General features: G+C 40.2%; 1 protein-coding gene across 3 annotated transcripts in view; it reads left to right on the top strand.

Annotated features, from left to right (window-relative positions):
* Positions 1–19,456, top strand: part of DPY19L4 (dpy-19 like 4) — a 75,721-nt gene that overhangs the window by 6,857 nt on the left and 49,408 nt on the right. For 2 of the 3 annotated variants that reach the window (XM_034966362.4, XM_034966364.4), the window contains exons 2-6: positions 2,372–2,482; positions 9,654–9,778; positions 13,388–13,478; positions 14,431–14,552; positions 14,663–14,808. In XM_034966362.4, coding sequence (XP_034822253.3) covers positions 2,372–2,482; positions 9,654–9,778; positions 13,388–13,478; positions 14,431–14,552; positions 14,663–14,808 — 595 coding nt within the window. The remainder of the gene's footprint in view (positions 1–2,371; positions 2,483–9,653; positions 9,779–13,387; positions 13,479–14,430; positions 14,553–14,662; positions 14,809–19,456) is intronic. The other variant, XM_055116740.3, reaches the window with a different exon arrangement.

Genomic DNA, 19,456 nt, shown 5'->3' on the forward strand with positions numbered 1-19,456 from the left:
AAAATTTTTGTGTAAGTTGTACTTTTATAAACAAAAATCATTTATGGACACAAAGAGAACATGTTTAATTAAAGTCCTGTAAAGCGATTTATTTGATAAAGAACATTTTTAAAAAGGAAAATGATAATTTTTTGTAAGAACTCATTTTATGTGACTATTCCCCTCCCAAATTATCACTAAGTGTGTATTTTTAGACTCTAATGGAAAAGACCCACCTACCTAGCCCATTGGTCACATATAGTATATTTGTTGACTATCTCAATAGATTTGTTAATTTGACTTCTAAAATTATCCAATTAAATGTTTTAAAGTCCAATGCTATTACGTGATTAATCATGCAGGTGTATCTGCAAAGGAAAGTTCTTGTAGTTATATCTTCCCCTTGTATTCTTTTAAAATAAAATTAAAAACAATAATTTGCTTTTGAAGACTTATATTTGATTTTGCATAAATATGTGTTCTTGTTGACTGCTTCTAACTTTTACTTTAACCTAGAGCAGGGGAATATTAAAGAGGCATAATGAGGAAGGAATATAGTAATATTTACTAATTGACCTAGATTTATATACAGAAATACTCAAAGTCTGGGGTATGTTTTTCTAATAATGTCATTTTTTGTTTTTTTTTTTTGTTTTGTTTCGTTTTGTTTTTGAGGCGGAGTCTCCCTCTGTCACCAGGCTAGAGTGCAGTAGCGCGATCTCGGGTCACTGCAGCTTCACCTACTAGGTTCAAGTGATTCTCCTGCCTCAGCCTCCTGAGTAGCTGGGATTACAGGAGTGCACCACCACACCCGGCTGATTTTTCTATTTTTAGTAGAGACAGGGTTTCACCATATTGTCCAGGCTGTTCTCGATCTCCTGACTTCAGGTGATCCACCCACCTTGGACTCCCAAAGTGCTGGGATTACAGGTGTGAGCCACCATACCCGGCCTAATAATGTCATTTTAAAATATTTTCATTGATTTCACTACTTAACATGACTACAGAATAAATGGTAGTATAGAAATGGGTAAACATTAGATTCATCAGTCTGAATCCACTAAATGTACAGCTTTTTTTTTTTATCACTATGCCAGTGTTTAAAGATATTTTAGTGAACATACAAGTTTGCTATGAAGCTATTTTAAGATACATTTATTTTATTCATTTTCCACAGTAAAGCTAGAGAACATCCATCTGATCAGCAGCAACTGATTCATTTCTCCTTCTTTGACTTTTATGTTTATTTTCACATTTCATAGCCTGAAGTTATTACTAAGAGAAAGGAAGAAAACTGTCTTCCACTTCCATGAGAAAGATAAATTATTGTATCACTTTATAACTTGGCAGGAACACTCTGTACTTATAGTATCATAATCTATCCCACAAGATGATTAATTCTAGGGAGGAAAAGTATAAATTGTATATAGTACATTCCTGTTCATCTTGGAGTTTAGTTTACTAGTTTGGAGGTAACTTCTGCATCACATTTTCTGAAACTGGAGCTAGAAGAGGAAGATAGTCTAATCCTGGGAAATTATTTTGAGACCTTCTCAAATATAGGTATCTTTGTAGGTTCAGCCTATTTTCTAATACCTAAATCTATAAGATTGTACAATGCTAACACAGCACTGAAATTCTGCAGAACTTTTAGGGTTATTTAAAAACAGAAGTGTAGTTTATGATGAATGTATTATGTTTTGATTTTTTTTTTGAGATAGAGTCTCGCTCTGTCGCCCAGGCTGGAGTGCAGTGGCACGATCTCGGCTCACTGCAAGCTCCACCTTCTGGGTTCACGCCATTCTCCTGCCTCAGCCTCCCAAGTAGCTGGGACTACAGGCGCCCGCCACCATGCCAGGCTAATTTTTTTGTATTTTTTTTTTTAGTAGAGACAGGGTTTCACCATGTTAGGATGGTCTCGATCTCCTGACCTCGTGATCCGCCCACCTCGGCCTCCCAGAGTGCTGGGATTACAGGCGTGAGCCACAGCGCCCGGCTATGTTTTGATTTTTAAAGAACAGTTAAACCATAAATTATGCATTTGATACTTTAAGGTAACTAGAATTATGAGGTGAATAACACCTTGACCCCCAGTTTGGAAAAGAGCTTACTTATTTTGGGATATTTTGAAAATTCCATCATCTTGGGAGAAGAGCACATTGGTTTACTATTAGGATTGTCAAAACACAGATTGGGGAGTGGAACTTAAATTGTCTTTTTTTAGACAAAAGATAACTTTGCAGGGGTGCCAAAATAATTATGAAAAGGTTATCTTTGATACTAATAGGTCTTAGTGGTACTTTTGCTTTAGAATAATAAAGGTTAATTGGCTCAGGATACAGATTAAAACAATTTTATACACACATTGCAATAATGTCTTAAATATTTTAAGGACCACCTGTAGAGCTGCGCCAAAGAAAAAAGCCAAAGTCTTCAGAAAATAAGGACTCTGCCAAAGAAGAGAAAATCAGTGACATTCCAATTCCTGAAAGAACTCCAAAACGTAAGTTGACTTGGAATTTGTGCTACTACAAAAATAGTTTACACTAGAAAGTATATTTTATATCAATATTTTAAATATACATATTTTGAGATTAAGTATATGCTCAGCTTTCACTAGGTTTTGGACAACCCCCAAATCTCACTGGCTTATGACAAACATTTATTTCTAATTAATATTACATGTTGTGGCTGCAGTTTGGCTGTCGTAGTTTTATGTGTTGCGAAGGAATAGTCCGTATTTGGGAAAGATTTTTCTTGTGACGTAGGAAAAGAGGAGGCAGAATCATGCAATGCCTCTTAAAGTTTCTGCTGACCTGGCACACTATCACTTGTACGCACCTTTTATTGGCCAAAGCAAGTCATATAATCAATTCAGACGATGGGATGTGAAGTATACTTTGATTACAGGGAAGTGTTCCAGGTCACATGGTAGTGGGCAGGGATATATAAGATTTTTAAAGGGAAGGAGAAAATAGTTGTGAATAATAATATAGTTTACCACACCCTGTCCTTGTGATTTATTTCCCTCCCTCAGACAAAATACACTTACTTTTTCCCACACCCTAAAACTCTCTCTTATCTAGTCACAGCCTTAATCTTGAACCCAAAGGCTTATCTACATCAGGGCCAGCTATGACTCATTCTAATCCAGAGATCTATGAACTAAAAAGACAGGTTATCTGTTTTATGTCAGGGGTTCCCCAGACCACCCCCATGTTTGGTTATTAGCTGGAAGGACTCACAAGTTTCAGAATGAAGTTGTATTTACAGCTATGATTGATTGATTGATTGATTGATTGATTTTTGAGACAGAGTCTCGCTCTGTCACCCAGGCTGGAGTGCAGTGGCACGATCTCAGCTCACTGCAACCTCCACCTTCTGGGTTCAAGCGATTGTCCTGCCTCAGCCTCCTCAGTAGCTGGAACTACAGGCACATGCCACCACGCCTGGCTAATTTTTGTATTTTTGGTAGAGACGGGGTTTCACCATGTTGGCCAGTCTGGTCTTGAACTCCTGACCTCAAGTGTTCCACCTGCCACAGCCTCTCAAAGTGCTGAGATTATAGGCATAAGCCACCGTGCCCAGCCTACAGCTATGATTTATTATAGCAAATAATATAAAACAAAATCAGCAAAGGGAAAAGGCCTATTTTGGTGAAATCTGCAAGAAACCAGGCATAGGCTTCCAAATTTCCACTCCAACAGAGTCACACAGGATGGGCCTGATTCCTTCAGCATCAAATTGTGACATTTGTAAAGTTTTATCTACCAGGGAAGCTCATTAGTGACTCAGTGCTCAGGGTTTTTACTGGGGGCTGGTCATGTAGGTATCCTCTGCCTACCATGTCCCAAAATTCTTGACTCCCAGAAAGAAAGCATAAACTACATTGTTTGTACAAAGAGGATAGGCACTGTTATCAGTTAGAGAATGGTGGGAACTCTCCTGAAATTGAAGTTCCTAGATCCCAGCCAAGAGAGCCTACCTTGCAAGCAGGGCTTTCTTTTTTTCCTTTTTCTTTTTCTTTTTTTCTCTTGAGACGGAGTCTCACCCTGTCACCCAGGCAGGAGTGCCATGGTGCGGTCTCTGCTTACTGCAACCTCCATCTTCTGGGTTCAAGCAATTCTTGTGCCTCAGCCTCCCGAGTAGCTGGGATTATAGGCATGTGCCACCACACTTGGTTAATTTTTGTATTTTTAGTAGAAACGGGGTTTCACCATGTTGGCCAGGCTGGTCAACTCCTGACCTCAGGTGATCCGCCTGCAACCAGGCCTTTCTCAGGAAAGCGGTCTCAGACCTGCTGTGTTAACTCTTTTCTGCACATCCCCCCACTCTCAGTATACACTGTTGGACAGGGACAGGATATCCCCTTACTCTGGGATAAGGAATCTGTTGTGTTTATGCCCCAATTGTGTTCCTGGGGAATTGTTTTCCAGTTCATTGTTCTCCATGGTCCTTGATTTTACACTCTGGAGATCTTTTCTCTTCCATTTTCCTCTATAACCATACCTAAAGATGGGTTTGGAGAATGTGTCATCCTTAAGGGCTAAACAGCTTTCTCAGATTGCTTGCTCTGCACTAAAAGTTGAGGCCTATATATAAATTTGCTCAAGATAAAAGCTGTGGGTAATCTACAAATCTAGGTGAGGGGCTGGCCGCAAGAAAACTATATTTGGGAGCTGGAAAAATGAAGATCTATATTATGTCATGACAAAACATTTGATAATACTGTTTCCTGTGAACAGTTGACAATACTATTTTTTTCTATCATTTTAGGTAATGAGGTTGCAAAACAGAATGTTACTAGAGTGCCTTTGTTATTAACATCTGCATTTGACTACAGGAAAGAGATCTGGGTTTAGAATAGAATTGGACTATTTGTAGGTGGGAATAAAGAAGAAAATAGAGAATCCCAAAATTCTGGGACTTGTAATGTTGAAGTGAGAACAGTTTATTAACCAGGCATGGTGGCTCGCGCCAGTAATCCCAGCACTTTGGGAAGCTGAGGCAGAGGATTGCTTGAGGTTAGGAGTTCAGGACCGTCCTGGACAACATAGTGAGACCCTGTCTTTATTTAAAGAAAAAAAAAAAAAGAAAAAGCTGTTTGTCTTTTTCAACCAATAAAAGTTAAAATCAAGAAATGGGAGGCCAGGCACGGTGGCTCAAGCCTGTAATCCCAGCACTTTGGGAGGCCGAGGCAGGTGGATCATGAGGTCAGGAGATCGAGACCATCCTGGCTAACATGGTGAAATCCCGTCTCTACTAAAAAAATACAAAAAATTAGCTGGGCATGGTGGCATGCACCTGTAGTCCCAGCTACTTGGGAGGCTGAGACAGGAGAATCGCTTGAACCTGGGAAGCGGAGGTCGCAATGAGCCGAGATTGTGCCACTGCACTCCAGCCTGGGTGACAGAGCGAGACTCCGTCTTAAAACACACACACACACAAATTTAAACTTAGGCAATATAGTGAGACCTCATCTCTACAAAAAATTAGAAAAAAAAAAAAATCAGCCAAGTGTGGTGGTGTGCCCCTGTAGTCCCAGCTACTTGGGAGGCTGAGACACAAGAATTGCTTGAATTCAGGAGGTGGAGATTGCAGTGAGCCGAGAATGTGCCACTGCACTCCAGCCTGGGCAACAGAGGAGACTCCATCTCAAAAAAAAAAAAAAAAAAAAAAAAATTTAAGCCTAGGCAATACAGTGAGACCTCATCTCCACAAAAAAATTAAAAAAAAAAAATTAGCTGAGAATGTGGTGGTTCATGCCTGTAGTCCCAGCTACTTGGGAGGCTGAGGTAGGAGGATTGCTTAAGCCTGAGAAGTGGTGTTTGCAGTGAGCCAGGATCGTGCCACTGCACTCCAGCCTGGACGATGCAGCAAGACTCTGTCTCAAAAAACAAACAAACAAAAAAAAGTTAAAAATTTTGAAAAATACAACGTAAGAAAGAAAATTAAATAGTGTAGAAATATCGACTACAAAATAGTATTTCCTCCCCAACTACAAAAATATATTTTCAGGGTAGAAAATGTGGAAAGTAGAGAAAAAAAAAACAAAACTGCATCCATAATTTCAGTAGATATAAATACTCTTAAAATTTTGGCATAAGTGTGGCTTTTTTCTATTTACTTATAGTTTTTTTTTTCACTTTTTGTGAAATTGAATCCTGCATTTTTTTCTCAACATATCATTGGCTTTTTTATGTGCATTAAATATTACTTAACTGTGTTCTATATTCTGATAGTGACATTTCATAATCTGTTTTTAATTTTGTGTGCCTGATCACCATTTTACAAATGAAGGGACTGGTGCACATAGAAGTTATCTGATTAGGCTGGTTTGTGACTAACAACTTAAAGTCAGATCCTTTACTTTTCGATTTTCAAACTAAAATGGTTGTATTTTAAGAGTTTGAGACCAGGAACCAGAGCTCCTTATTTTCTCTAAAATACATGTACTTATTCCAAACACTGAAAGCTTGATGTCTACTCCATCTTTGACTCCTTACAAAAGTAAAATATTTAGTAATGCTGGGCGTGGTGGCTCGTGCCTGTAATCCCAGCACTTTGGGAGGCTGAGGTGGGGGGGATCACCTGAGGTCGGGAGTTCGAGACCAGCCTGACCAACATGGATAAACGCCATCTGTACTCAAAATACAAAATTAGCCAGGCGTGGTGGCGCATGCCTGTAATCCCAGCTACTCGGGAGGCTGAGGCAGGAGAATCGCTTGAACCCAGGAGGCAGAGGTTGCAGTGAGTCGAGATCACGCCATTGCACTCCAGCCTGGGCAACAAGAGCGAAACTCTGTCTCTTTTTTTTTTTTTTTTTGAGACGGAGTTTCGCTCTTGTTGCCCAGGCTGGAGTGCCGTGGTGTGATCTCAGCTCACCACAACCTCCGCCCCCCAAGTTCAAGGGATTCTCCTGCCTCAGCCTCCCGAGTAGCTGGGATTACAGGCATGCACCACCACACCCTGCTAATTTTGTATTTTTAGTAGAGACGGGGTTTCTCCATGTTGGCCAGGCTGGTCTCAAACTCCCGACCTCAGGTGATCCACCAGCCTCGGCCTCCCAAAGTGCTGGGATTACAGGCGTGAGCCACCGTGCCCGGCCTGCAGAGTGTTTTTCAAACATTTAGAATATGATTATTTATTGATATTTAATTAGTTACTCTATACTAGTTTGCATAACAGCACAACTGCAACATGCTATGCAAACTATTATGTATTAAATAATGTTATAAAAATAACTAAAATTTTAGTTTAGCTAAAAAAAAATCAACAAGTTGATTTTTACTGTCAGTCATTCGGTAACAGAACACTGGGTTTTAGGCCTTTAGTCCCTTATTTTTTTTATTATGCTTATTATACTCAATGGCTGTAGCAAGACTGAATCATCTTTTGTATACAAAATCCAAATGTGTCTTATGTTATTTCATTAAGAAGCAGTTACAGGCTGGAGGCAGTGGCTCATGTCTGTAATTCAGCACTTTAGGAAGCCAAAGTGGAAGGATCTGTTGAGACCAGGGATTCAAGACCAGCCTGGGCAACATAGCAAGAATCCTGTCTCTACAAAAATAAAATAAAATTTAAAAAAGAAATAGTTTGTGTCCATATATAACAGTTGTATGTGATCTTTTAAAACATGATAATCAAAACTTATTGAGTTGTACATTTTACATGGCTTTAGGTTTATAGTGAGTTATTCTTCAATGAATAAAAAATCCTGAAAGGAAAAAAAAAATTTCTGAATGAACCTGTACTTTTTTTGATATTGGGTCATACATTCCTTTGGATTACTTTTTAATATTCATAGACTAATTTTTGTACCATCTTACCCTTTTCTTTTTTCTTTTTCTTTCTTTTTTTTTTTTTTTTTTTTGAGACAAGATCTGGCTGTGTCACCTAGGCTGGAATGCAGTGTTGCCATCTCAGTTCACTACAACCTCTGCCTCCTGGGCTAAAGCGATTCTCCTGCTTCAGCCTCCCAAGTAGCTGGGATTACAGGCACCCGCCACCACCACTTGGGCTAATATTTTGTAGAGACATGGTTTCACCATGTTACCCAGTCTGGTTTCGAACTCATGAGCTCAAGCAATCTGCCTGCCTCTGGAAGTGTTGGGGTTACAGACCTGAGCCACCACACTTAGCTTCATCTTAACCTTTTTTTTTTTTTTTTTTTTTTTTTTGAGACAGAGTCTCGCTCTGTCACCCAGGCTGGAGCACAGTGGCATGATCTCTGCTCACTGCAAGCTCTGCCTCTGGGTTCACACCATTCTCCTGCCTCAGCCTCCCAAGTAGCTGGGACTACAGGCACCTGCCACCACGCCCGGCTAACTTTTTGTATTTTTTAATAGAGACGGGGTTTCACCGTGTTAGCCAGGATGGTCTCAATCTCCTGACCTTGTGATCCTCCCGCCTTGGCCTGCCAAAGTTCTGGGATTACAGATGTGAGCCACTGTGCCAGGCCCATCTTAACCATTTTTAAGTGTAGCGTTCTATTGTGTTAAGTATATTTATGTTGTGACACAGATCTTAGAACTTCTTCCTCTTGCAGAATATAGACTTTAAATTTTATCTTATCTTATTTTTGTATTTTATTATTTTTTTGAGACAGAGTCTTGCTCTGTTGCCCAGGCTGGAGTGCAGTGGCATGCTCTCTGCTCACTGCAACCTCCGCCTCCCAGGTTCAAGTGATTCTCCTGCCTCAGCCTCCCGAGTAGCTGGGATTACAGGCACCCGCCACCACACCCAGCTAATTTTTGTATTTTTAGTACAGACAGGGTTTCACCAGGTTGGCCAGGCTGGTCTCGAACTCCTGACTTCAGGTGATCCACCCGCCTCGGCCTCCCAAAGTGGCGGGATTACAGACGTGAGCTACTGCGCCCGACCTATACTTTAATTTTTAAAACAATTTTAGATTTGCAGAAGAATTGAGCAGATAGAGTTCCTGTATTACACTCTCCCACATATGGAGTTTCCCTTATTATTAACATTTTACATTAGTATGGTACATTTGTTACAATTAATGAAGCAATATTGATACATTATTATTAACTTAAGATCATATGTTATTCAGATATTCAGATTTCCTTAGTTTTTACCTGATGTCTTTTTTTTTTTTTTTTGAGACGGAATCTTGCTCTGTCCCCCAGGCTGGAGTGCAGTGGCATGATTTCGGCTTACTGCAACCTCCACCTCCCTGATTCAATGATTCTTGTGCCTCAGCCTCCCGAGTAGCTGGGATTACAAGTGTGCGCCACCACACCCAGCTAATTTTTGTATTTTAGTTTCACCATGTTGGCCAGGCTGGTCTCAAACTCCTGACCTCAAGTGATCTGCCTGCCTTGGCCTCCCAAAGTGCCACCATGCCCAGCCCCTAATGTCTTTTTTCTGTCCCAGTATCCCATCCACAATACCACATGACACTTGGTTATTATGTCTGTTAAGCTCCTCTTGGCTTTGATACTTTCTCAAGCTCTTGTTTTTGATGACCTTGACAGTTTGAGAGATATATTTATAGGATGCCCCTCTGTTGGAATTTATCTGATGCTTTTCTCACAATTAGACTCGAGTTGTGGGTTTTGGGGACAAAGACCATAGAGGTAGAATGCCATTTTTAATCACATCATATCAAGGGTACATATTACCTTTTGATTACTTTTAATATACTTTTTCAGATGTATTATTTCAACGCTTTGCAAAGATTTTCATTGGCTGTCTTGCAGCGGTTACTAGTGGTATGATGTATGCTCTCTACTTATCAGCATACCATGAACGGAAATTCTGGTTTTCCAACAGGCAGGTAAGAAGAAAGAATTTTGAGCATATGAAAGTTATTTTCCCAGGGAACCAGAATATATGTATGATAAGTATGACAAGTGCTGTCTTATTTATGGCTATTAGGAACAAAATGCTCCAGAAGCTGTTTTGAGAATATAGTTACAGTATCAACCTTAAAATACTAATAGTGTATTTCATAGAATAAAACTATGAGGGTGCTCCCCTTTCTGCAATTAACTTATCAGGGACTTTTGATGACAGTGAAATGTTATGGAGTTTAGTCAGCCTTTTCATAGTTTTGATAGATAGTTCACATTTCAGAAACAATCTGTGGAAGTTTTAGTATTAAAATATTTTAATTTTTAGATCACATGATTAGAATGTTTTTGAGGGTGTTGAAAGGCATTAACAGGCATCACATAGTATTAAGATTTTGCCTCATATTACTGTGTTTAGTGTTTGGTTTTCAATCATGTATATTTCCACAGATTCTTCAGTCACTATAGTTGTATTCATAATTTCATAGTTTGACTTTTGAATATGTTTGTTTGCAAAGTCCTCTTGGCTTTGTAGAGTTTTTAAATTTTTGAGCCCAAACTGGGTTTTTTGTTTTTCTTATTTTTTAGTCAAGCTGACCGAGTATTTTAAAGCAATTGGTTTAATTAACACCATCAAGACATTTAACTGAGTAATTACTGACTATATCTGTCTTGATTTAGCTATTACTGTAGCATATATTATTTCCCTGAAAATGTTATGCAGATTAACTGCAGTTCTCAACAATGGATATATGATAGAATCATCTAGGGAGCTTTCAGAGATAACCTCCCTCTCAGATTCTTAGGTAGGGGCAGTGGGACAGGCTGCGATCAGTATGTTGATAAATATTTTCAGGTGATTATGTTGTATAGGCAGAACTGAGAATAACCAAAGCTTTGAAAATTAGAAGGCCTTCATTAAGAACTTTGTTTTACAAAGCTTTGCGTATGGGTCAGGAGCATTGGCAGAATCTGGGAGCTTTTTCAGAATCATAGACTCTCAGACCCCACTTTAAAATCCGAATCTACAGTTTAATAAGGTCTCCAGGTGTTTCATATACCCAGTAGCTTTGAGAAGCACTGATTGAGAGTTTACATCTTTGAAATCTTAGAAACAAGTATTTGCATTCATAAACAAAAATTTAAAGTAATTTATTTAGGTCAGTAAGCTCTTAGTTCATTCAGGCTGCTATAACAAAGTACCATAAGCTTATAAACAACAGAATGGCTTGTAAACAACAGAAATTTATTTCTCACAGTTCTGGAGGCTGAAAAGTCCTAGATCAAGGCATGGGCAGATTTGGTGTCTGGTGAGGGCTTGCTTCCTGGTTTATAGCAGGGATCATCTTGCTGCATCCTCACATGGTGGAAGCAGCAAGGGATCGCTGTGGGGCCTCTTTTATAAGGACATTAATCCCATTCATGAGGGAACTGCCCTCATGACCTAATCACCTCCCAAACATCTCACTTCCAAATATCTTCTCATTGGGTATTAGGTTTCACCGTATGTATTTTAGGAGGACACATGTATTCAGACCACAGCAAACTCAAGATGGGGAAAAATAGATCTGAAAAGACTTCCTCTTGGAGAGTCACAATATATAAGATATACTGAAACTCTGAAAAATCTTACAATAAAGCTGTTTGATTTTGTTTAATCTAGTCTTTCTCAAAACTTATTTAACTACAGAATTCTTTTTTGGTAACATCCATTAACATTTTAGGAAGTTCTGTTGATCAAACTTTGTGAAAAGTGCTCTAATATTTTTATTTTTGTATTAATTGATACATATTATGCATAAAAATAATTCATTTGATTTTAAAAGATTATAGATTCATAAAATTTTGATTCAGTCTAAAAAGCACAAAGCCTCCTAAGGTGATTTTTACTATTATATTCTTAGTTCTATTAGCCTGATTGTAGGAATTTTAAGATTTGCTGTACCTCTGGAAGTTCATGTGAAGAGCACTGATTAAGTATCTGCTGCTCTTGCAAAGCACTAATTAAAGACTTGCTGTTCTGCATACATAGAGATGTGGAACAGTAATAGAAAATATGGCTTTCTCCTTAAACTTGTCTTTTTATTATGGACTTCTAACACTTCAAATATCATTTGTTATTGCCTCTCTCACTATTCTTGCTATTCTTAGGGCATGTCTTGTGGTTTTCCTTCTAGATTTTCCGGATATATGTTATATATAACAAGTGAAGACTTGTGATTTACAATTCATTTTAAACCTTACTGTTTCATTAAAATTATTGCCAGATTACTAAAAAGTTAAGTTCCTCATTAATGGGGCCACTAGTAATTAAAGAAAATTCAAACATGTCTTTGAATAAAAGGATAAATATTATTAATATGTTAATTTGGAAGGTGAGGAGGGAGACAGAAGATTGAGGCTGAAATTTATTTTATTTTATTGTTATTATTTTTTGAGACAGAATCTCACTCCATGTCCCAAGGCTGCGGTGCAGTGGTGTGATCTCGCCTCACTGCAACCTCTGCCGCCTGGATTCAAGCGATTCTCCCACCTCCCGAGTAGCTGGGATTACAGACACACACCACCAGGCCTAATTTTTCTATTTTTAGTAGAGACAGGGTTTCACCATGTTGGCCAGGCTGGTCTCAAACTCCTGACCTCAAGTGATCTACCCTCTTCGGCCTCCGAAAGTGCTGGGATTACAGGGGTGAGCCAACACGCTGGGCCAGAGGCTGAAATTTAAAACCAAGTAAGGGCCGGGCGGTGACTCAACGCCTGTAATCCCAACACTTTAGGAGGCCGAGGCGGGCGGATCACGAGGTCAGGAGATTGAGACCATCCTGGCTAACACGGTGAAACCCCGTCTCTACTAAAAACACAAAAAATTAGCCGGGCGTGGTGGCGGGCGCCTGTAGTCCCAGCTACTTGGGAGGCTGAGGCAGGTGAATGGCGTGAACCCAAGAGGCGGAGGTTGCGGTAAGCAGAGATCGCGCCACTGCACTCTAGCCTGAGCAACAGAGCAAGACTCTGTTTCAAAACAAAACAAAACAAAAAACTTCAAATAATCCAGCCTGGGCAACATTGTGAGACCCCCTTCTTTACAAAAAAATAAAACAAAACAAAACAAAAACGCTGGCCATGTGCCTGTAGTCCTAGCTACTGGGTAGCTGAGGTGGGAGGAGCATTTGAGGTTTCAGTGAGCCATGATTGTGCCTCTGCACACCAGCCTGGGTAACAGAGAGAGACTCTGTCTCTTAAAAACAAAAAAATTAAATTTAAGTCTGGGCGTGGTGGCTTATGCCTGTAATCCCAGCACTTTGGGAGGCTAAGGTGGGTGGATCATGAGGTCAGGAGATCGAAACCATCCTGACTAACACGGCGAAACCCCATCTCTACTAAAAATACAAAAAAATAGCCGGGCGTGGTGGCAGGCGCCTGTAGTCCCAGCTACTCGGGAGGCTGAGGCAGGAGAAATGGCATGAACCCACGAGGCGGAGCTTGCAGTGAGCCGAGATCGCGCCACTGCACTCCAGCCTGGGCGACAGAGCGAGACTCTGACTCAAAAAAAAAAAAAAAATTAAATTTTAAATAATAATTTCATTTTCTTTTAGGAGCTTGAACGGGAAATCACGTTTCAGGGTGACAGTGCCATTTATTACTCCTATTATAAAGATATGTTAAAGGCACCTTCATTTGAAAGAGGTATGATAATCACAGTTATATTTTTAATAACAATATTTTCCTTTTTCTTTTCTTTTTTTTTTTTTCTGAGGCGGAGTCTTGCTCTGTCACCCAGGCTGGAGTGCAGTGGTGCGATCTTGGCTCACTGTAACCTCTGCCTCCCGGTTCAGGCAATTCTCCTGCCTCAGCCTCCCTAGTAGCTGGGATTAAAGGCATGCACCACCATGCCCGGCTAATTTTTGTATACTTAGTAGAGACGGGGGTTTCACCATGTTGGCCAGGCTGGTCTCGAACTCTTGACCTCATGATCTGCCCGCCTCAGCCTCCCAAAGTGCTGGGATTACAGGTGTGAACCACTGCGCCCGGCTGTAATATCAATATTTTTCTTAAATAAAACTTTGTTCTTCTATTTTAGAACCTTTCCTCCTCCTTTTATTTTTACTTTACATGTAGTAATTGTGCATATTTATGGGGAGTGATATTTTGATATTATACACAATGTATAATGATCAAATCAGGGTAGTTAGTATATCCATCACATTGGACATACATCACTTCCTTGTGTTATGAATATCCAAAATCAACTCTCAGCTTTTTGAAAATATACACTGAATTGTTGTTAACCATATTCATTCTATAGTACTACAGAATACTAGAAGTTATTTTTCCTATTTAGCTGTAATTTTGTATCCATTAACCAGTCTCTCCCTATCCTCCCCTCCCCTCTACTCTTCCCAGCCTCTGACAACTTCTGTTCTGCTATATTGGGACCTTTCAATGTGGGGATTTGTCTCAGGATATAGATATTTCTCTTTATTGTGCTAAATTTTTTAAAAATGGAAAATGCAGCATGGAGTATTCTATTTGGGATCTTTCTTGATAACAATATTAAATATTTAAGGACTAATGACATGTTTATTTAATTACTGTGAAGCAGAATAAATAATCTGGAGAAAAATCTTTCTGTCTTTAGGTGTTTATGAACTGACACACAATAACAAAACTGTATCTCTGAAGACTATAAATGCAGTGCAGCAAATGTCTCTATATCCGGAACTTATTGCTAGCATTTTATATCAAGCCACTGGTAGCAATGTATGTATTTTTTGTTGGACCCTAATATTTATTTTCTCATGTATTCATGAATGCTCAAATTATTTAATGCCATCCTATTGTCTTGTTCGCTTTCTGTTTTTTCCACATAGGAGATTATTGAGCCAGTGTATTTCTATATTGGCATTGTTTTTGGATTGCAAGGAATATATGTTACTGCTTTATTTGTTACAAGTTGGCTTATGAGTGGAACATGGCTAGCAGGAATGCTTACTGTTGCGTGGTTCATTATTAACAGGTAAGAAAGCTGTTTTAATTGATTTTTAAAAACTTTTTGTGGCTGTAGTAGTCAGAGTTCTGAAAATGCCTCCCCTCACCAACAGTCCTTACTCTAATCCTCAGAACCTATGAATATGATGAGATGCCATTCCCATGATTATGATACTTTGTATAGCACATTAGACAGATTGGAAAGATTACCCTGTGGGCCTGGTCTAATCACGTGAGCCCTTAAAACCAAAGTGCTTTCTCTAGCCTGTGTAGAAAGAGAGATCAGAGGATTTTCTGCACCACTGCAGGCATGAAGCAAGGAGGAAATGAATTCTGCTAGTAGCCAATGAGATTGTAAGAGGACTACAAGCCCCTGATGAAAACTGTAGCTCTGGCCGATGCCTTGATTTTAGCTTAGGGATACTGAGCAGAGCATCCAGCCATACTCTGCTGGCCTTTGTGAGATAATAAATTTGTGTTGTTTTATGCCACTATATGCAAAAATTAAGACATAATATACCAGCATATTCTTTTGGATCTTTTTCTTTTTTTATTCATCCTAATCCTTAGAATCTGAATTTTGAGTCTTCTAGGTGAATGTGTGTGTGTATGCATCTATGTATTTGTATATGTATTTTTTACCAAAATCAGGTCTATTTGCAATACTGTTTTTGTTTTGTTTTGTTTTTGTTTTTGTTTTTTGTTTTTTTGAGACGGAGTCTTGCCCTGTCGCCTAGGCTGGAGTGCAGTGGTGCGATCTCGGCTCACTGCAAGCTCCACCTCCCAGGTTCACACCATTCTCCTGCCTCAGCCTCGGGAGTAGCTGGGACTACAGGCGCCCGCCACCACACCCGGCTAATTTTTTTGTATTTTTAGTAGAGACAGGGTTTCACCATCTTGGTCAGGATGGTCTCAATCTCCTGACCTCGTGATCCACCCGCCTTGGCCTCCCAAAGTGTTGGGATTACAGGTGTGAGCCACTGCACCCGGCTGCAATACTGTTTTTTTTATGCTGCTTTCTCTATTCAACTGTCACTGCCTTTCCATTTCAATAACTTTTTATCTTATCTAATACCCAGACCTTATTACAGTTTCCCTGGTTGACCCTAAAATACTCTATATAGCTGATTTATCCAAATCAGGATTTAATCCAGGACTCCATAGTGCATCTGGTTGTTATGTTCCTTAATACTCTGTAAATCTAACATAGTCCCCCTTTTTATGTTGAAGAGACTAAGTCTTGTTGCATCCTGTGGTGTCATTTAGCTTTTACCTTTATCTCCTGTGTTTCTGTAATCTGAAAGTTATGTGTAAAGGCTTGATGGGTTCAAAGTAAACAGTTCTGGTTGAAATATATGGTAGATTATATATTTTTCATGTTCCATGACAGTAGAAATTATAGTTAATTGATCAACCCCTAGTGAAGCTGAGATTGACTACTGGTTTGGGGGAATGGCAGTCTGATCTCTCCATTGAATAGTTATGTTTTTCTCTAATAACTGGAGAATAATCTGTGTGGCGTTTTTTAGCACCAAATGAATGTCCTTTTTACCATTAAGCATTTACCTAACAGTTGTAACACCAGTTTGTAACCTTTGCCTTAAAGTAGTAATTTTATTAGGGTTTATAAAATTATATTTTTCTATTTTCATTAGCTACATTCTTCATTCTTCAAAAGTAGAATTTTTCCTCATTAACCAGGGCTTTTTGGTTACCTTCAAGTCACTATTAGAAAGTGAAGACAAATGCTTAATTTCAAGTTACCAATTTCTAAATAAGAGATTAATTTAATAGCTTTCTCAGATAGTGACAAAAACCTTTGATTCTGGTGTTCTCTTTTCTAAGCATCTTTCTGTACTTATGGATTTTTATTGATTCAGTGATTCATTTTAATTGATTTCATTGATTCAGAACATTTTGATCAATGTTCTTCTGTTGCTCAAATTCTCACACCCTTGGTTAATAGGAGTACCTTTCAGGCCGGCTCCTGAGTTCTTTTGACACAACTTTGTTAATCTTTGAAAGCTTTCTTGTTTTCTGGCTCAACAAGGTGAGTAGGTTTGCACTTTTGCTGCAGAAGATTTGTAAATAGCCACTTCTCATTGGAGCTTTGGTTCCTTTTAGTATAGAATGGAATTAGAAAATCCAGTCTGGCAACTAGGAGGACAAGATGATTTTTTGTTATGTCAGAAAGTGCCTGTTAGAGGACATTTTGAGTTGCTGTGTACTTTTCTAAAATGCTATTAGGATTTATTTTTAGAAAGACAGAAAGTTATAATAATACTCATAGACTAGGTTTAGAAAGTCTTATATTTTATGGCCGGGTGCGGTGGCTCACGCCTGTAATCCCAGCACTTTGGGAGGCTGAGGCAGGTGGATCACGAAGTCAGGAGATAGAGACCATCCTGGCTAACACGGTGAAACCCCATCTCTACTAAAAATACAAAAAATTAGCCAAGTGTGGTGGCGGGTGCCTGTAGTCCCAGCTACTCAGGAGGCTGAGGCAGGAGAATGGCGTGAACCCAGGAGGCGGAGCTTGCAGCGAGCTGAGATCTCGCCACTGCACTCCAGCCTGGGCGACAGAGCGAGACTCCATCTCAAAAAAAAAGAAAGTCTTATATTTTACTTATTTATTTTTTTTACTTTCTTTTTGAGACAGAGTCTTACTCTGTTGCTTAGGCTGGAGTGCAATGGCACGATCTTGGCTCACTGTAACCTCTGGCTCATGGATGCAAGTGATTCTCCCACCTCAGCCTCCCCAGTAGCTGGGACCACAGGCACATGCCACCATGCCTGGCTAATTTTTTTTTTTTTTTTTTTTTTTTTGAGATGGAGTCTTTCTCTGTTGCCCAGGCTGGAGTGCAGTGGCGTGATCTTGGCTCACTGCAACCTCCGCCTCCCAGGTTCAAGCAATTTTCTTGCCTCAGCCTCCCAAGTAGCTGGGATTACAGGCACATGCCACAATGCCCAGCTAATTTTTTTGTATTTTTAGTAGAGATGGGGTTTCACCATATTGGCCAGGCTGGTCTTGAATTGACCTCAAGTGATCCACCCACCTCAGCCTCCCAAAGTGCTGGGATTACAGGTGTGAGCCACTGCGCCCGGCCAATGCCTGGCCGATTTTTATATTTTTTGGTAGAGTTGTGGTTTCACCATGTTGCCTAGGGTGGTCTCAAACTCCTGACCTCAGGTGACCCGCCTGCCTTGGCTTCCCAAAGTGCTGAGCTTACAGGCATGAGCCACCATGCCCCACCAAAAGTCTTTTATTTTATTTTATTTATTTATTTATTTTTTGAGATGTAGTCTTGCTCTTGTCGCCCAGGCTGGAGTGTAATGGCACAATCTCGGCTCACTGCAACCTCTGCCTCCCGCATTCAAGTGATTCTCCTGCCTCAGCCTCCCGAGTAGCTGGGATTACAGGTGCCCACCACCACACCCAGCTAATTTTTGTATTTTTAATAGAGGTGGGAGTTTTGCCATGTTGGCCCAGGCTGTTCTTAAACTCCTGACCTCAAGTGATCCACCCGCCTCGGCCTCCCAAAGTGCTGGGATTACAGGCGTGAGCCACTGTGTCTGGCCAATTCTTGTATTTTAAAGTGGAGTGGGGTCAGGTGTAGTGGCTCACACCTATAATTCTAGCACTTTGGGAGGCCCAGGTAGGAGGATCACTTGAGACCTGGAGTTTGAGACCGGTCTGGGCAACATAGTGAGACCTCATCATCTCTACTTAAAAAAAAAAAAAAAAAATAGCCAGGCTTGGTGGTGTGTGCCTGCAATCCCAGCTACTCAGGAAGCTGAGGCAGGAGGATCACTTAAGCCTGAGGCTGCAGTGAGCTATTGACTGTGCCACTACACTCCAGCCTGGGTGACAGAGAGAGACCCTGTCTCAAAAATAAATGAATGAATGAAGTTGTATTTAATACAAATGATTATTGTATTATTTAAAATATAGACTTTCTAAAAGGATTGCTTTCTTGGCTGCGTGCAGTGGCTCACGCCTGTAATCCCAACACTTAGGGAGGCTGAGGCGGGTGGATCACTTGAGGTCAGGAGATCAAGACCAGCCTTGCCAACATGGTGAAACCCCATCTCCTCTAAAAATACAAAAATTAGCCAGATGTGGTGGCAGGTGCTTGTAGTCCCAGCTACTCAGGAGGCTAAGGCAGGAGAATTGCTTGAACTTGAGAGGCGGAGGCTGCATTGAGCTGAGATCATGCCACTGCACTCCAGCCAGGGTGACAGAGTGAGAGTCTGTTTCAAAATAAATAAAAATAAAAGGATTGCTTTTTTGATTGTGTGATGTATTAGTTATTGCTGCATAACAGATCACCCGAAATTTAACAGCTTAAAACAACAAACATCTCACATATTTCTGTGGGTCAGGAATCCCAAGAGGTTTAGATTGGTGGTTCTAGCTCAGGGTCTCTCATGAGGTTTCAGTTATGATGTTGGCTTGTACTGTGTCGTCTGAAGGCCTGGCTGGGCTGAAGCATCTGCTTCCAAGCTCACTCATGTGGCCATTTCCCAGAGGCCCAGTACCTTACTGGCTTTTGGCCAGGGAGGCCTTAATTTCTTACATATGGGCCTCTCCATAGGGCAGCATGCAACTTGGCAGCTGGTCTCCCTTACAGTGAATGATCCAAGAGAGTATGAGAGAGTGTGCCACAATGGAAGCC

The sequence above is a fragment of the Pan paniscus genome, chromosome 7 (assembly GCF_029289425.2).
Source record: "Pan paniscus chromosome 7, NHGRI_mPanPan1-v2.0_pri, whole genome shotgun sequence".
Taxonomy (NCBI): domain Eukaryota; kingdom Metazoa; phylum Chordata; class Mammalia; order Primates; family Hominidae; genus Pan; species Pan paniscus.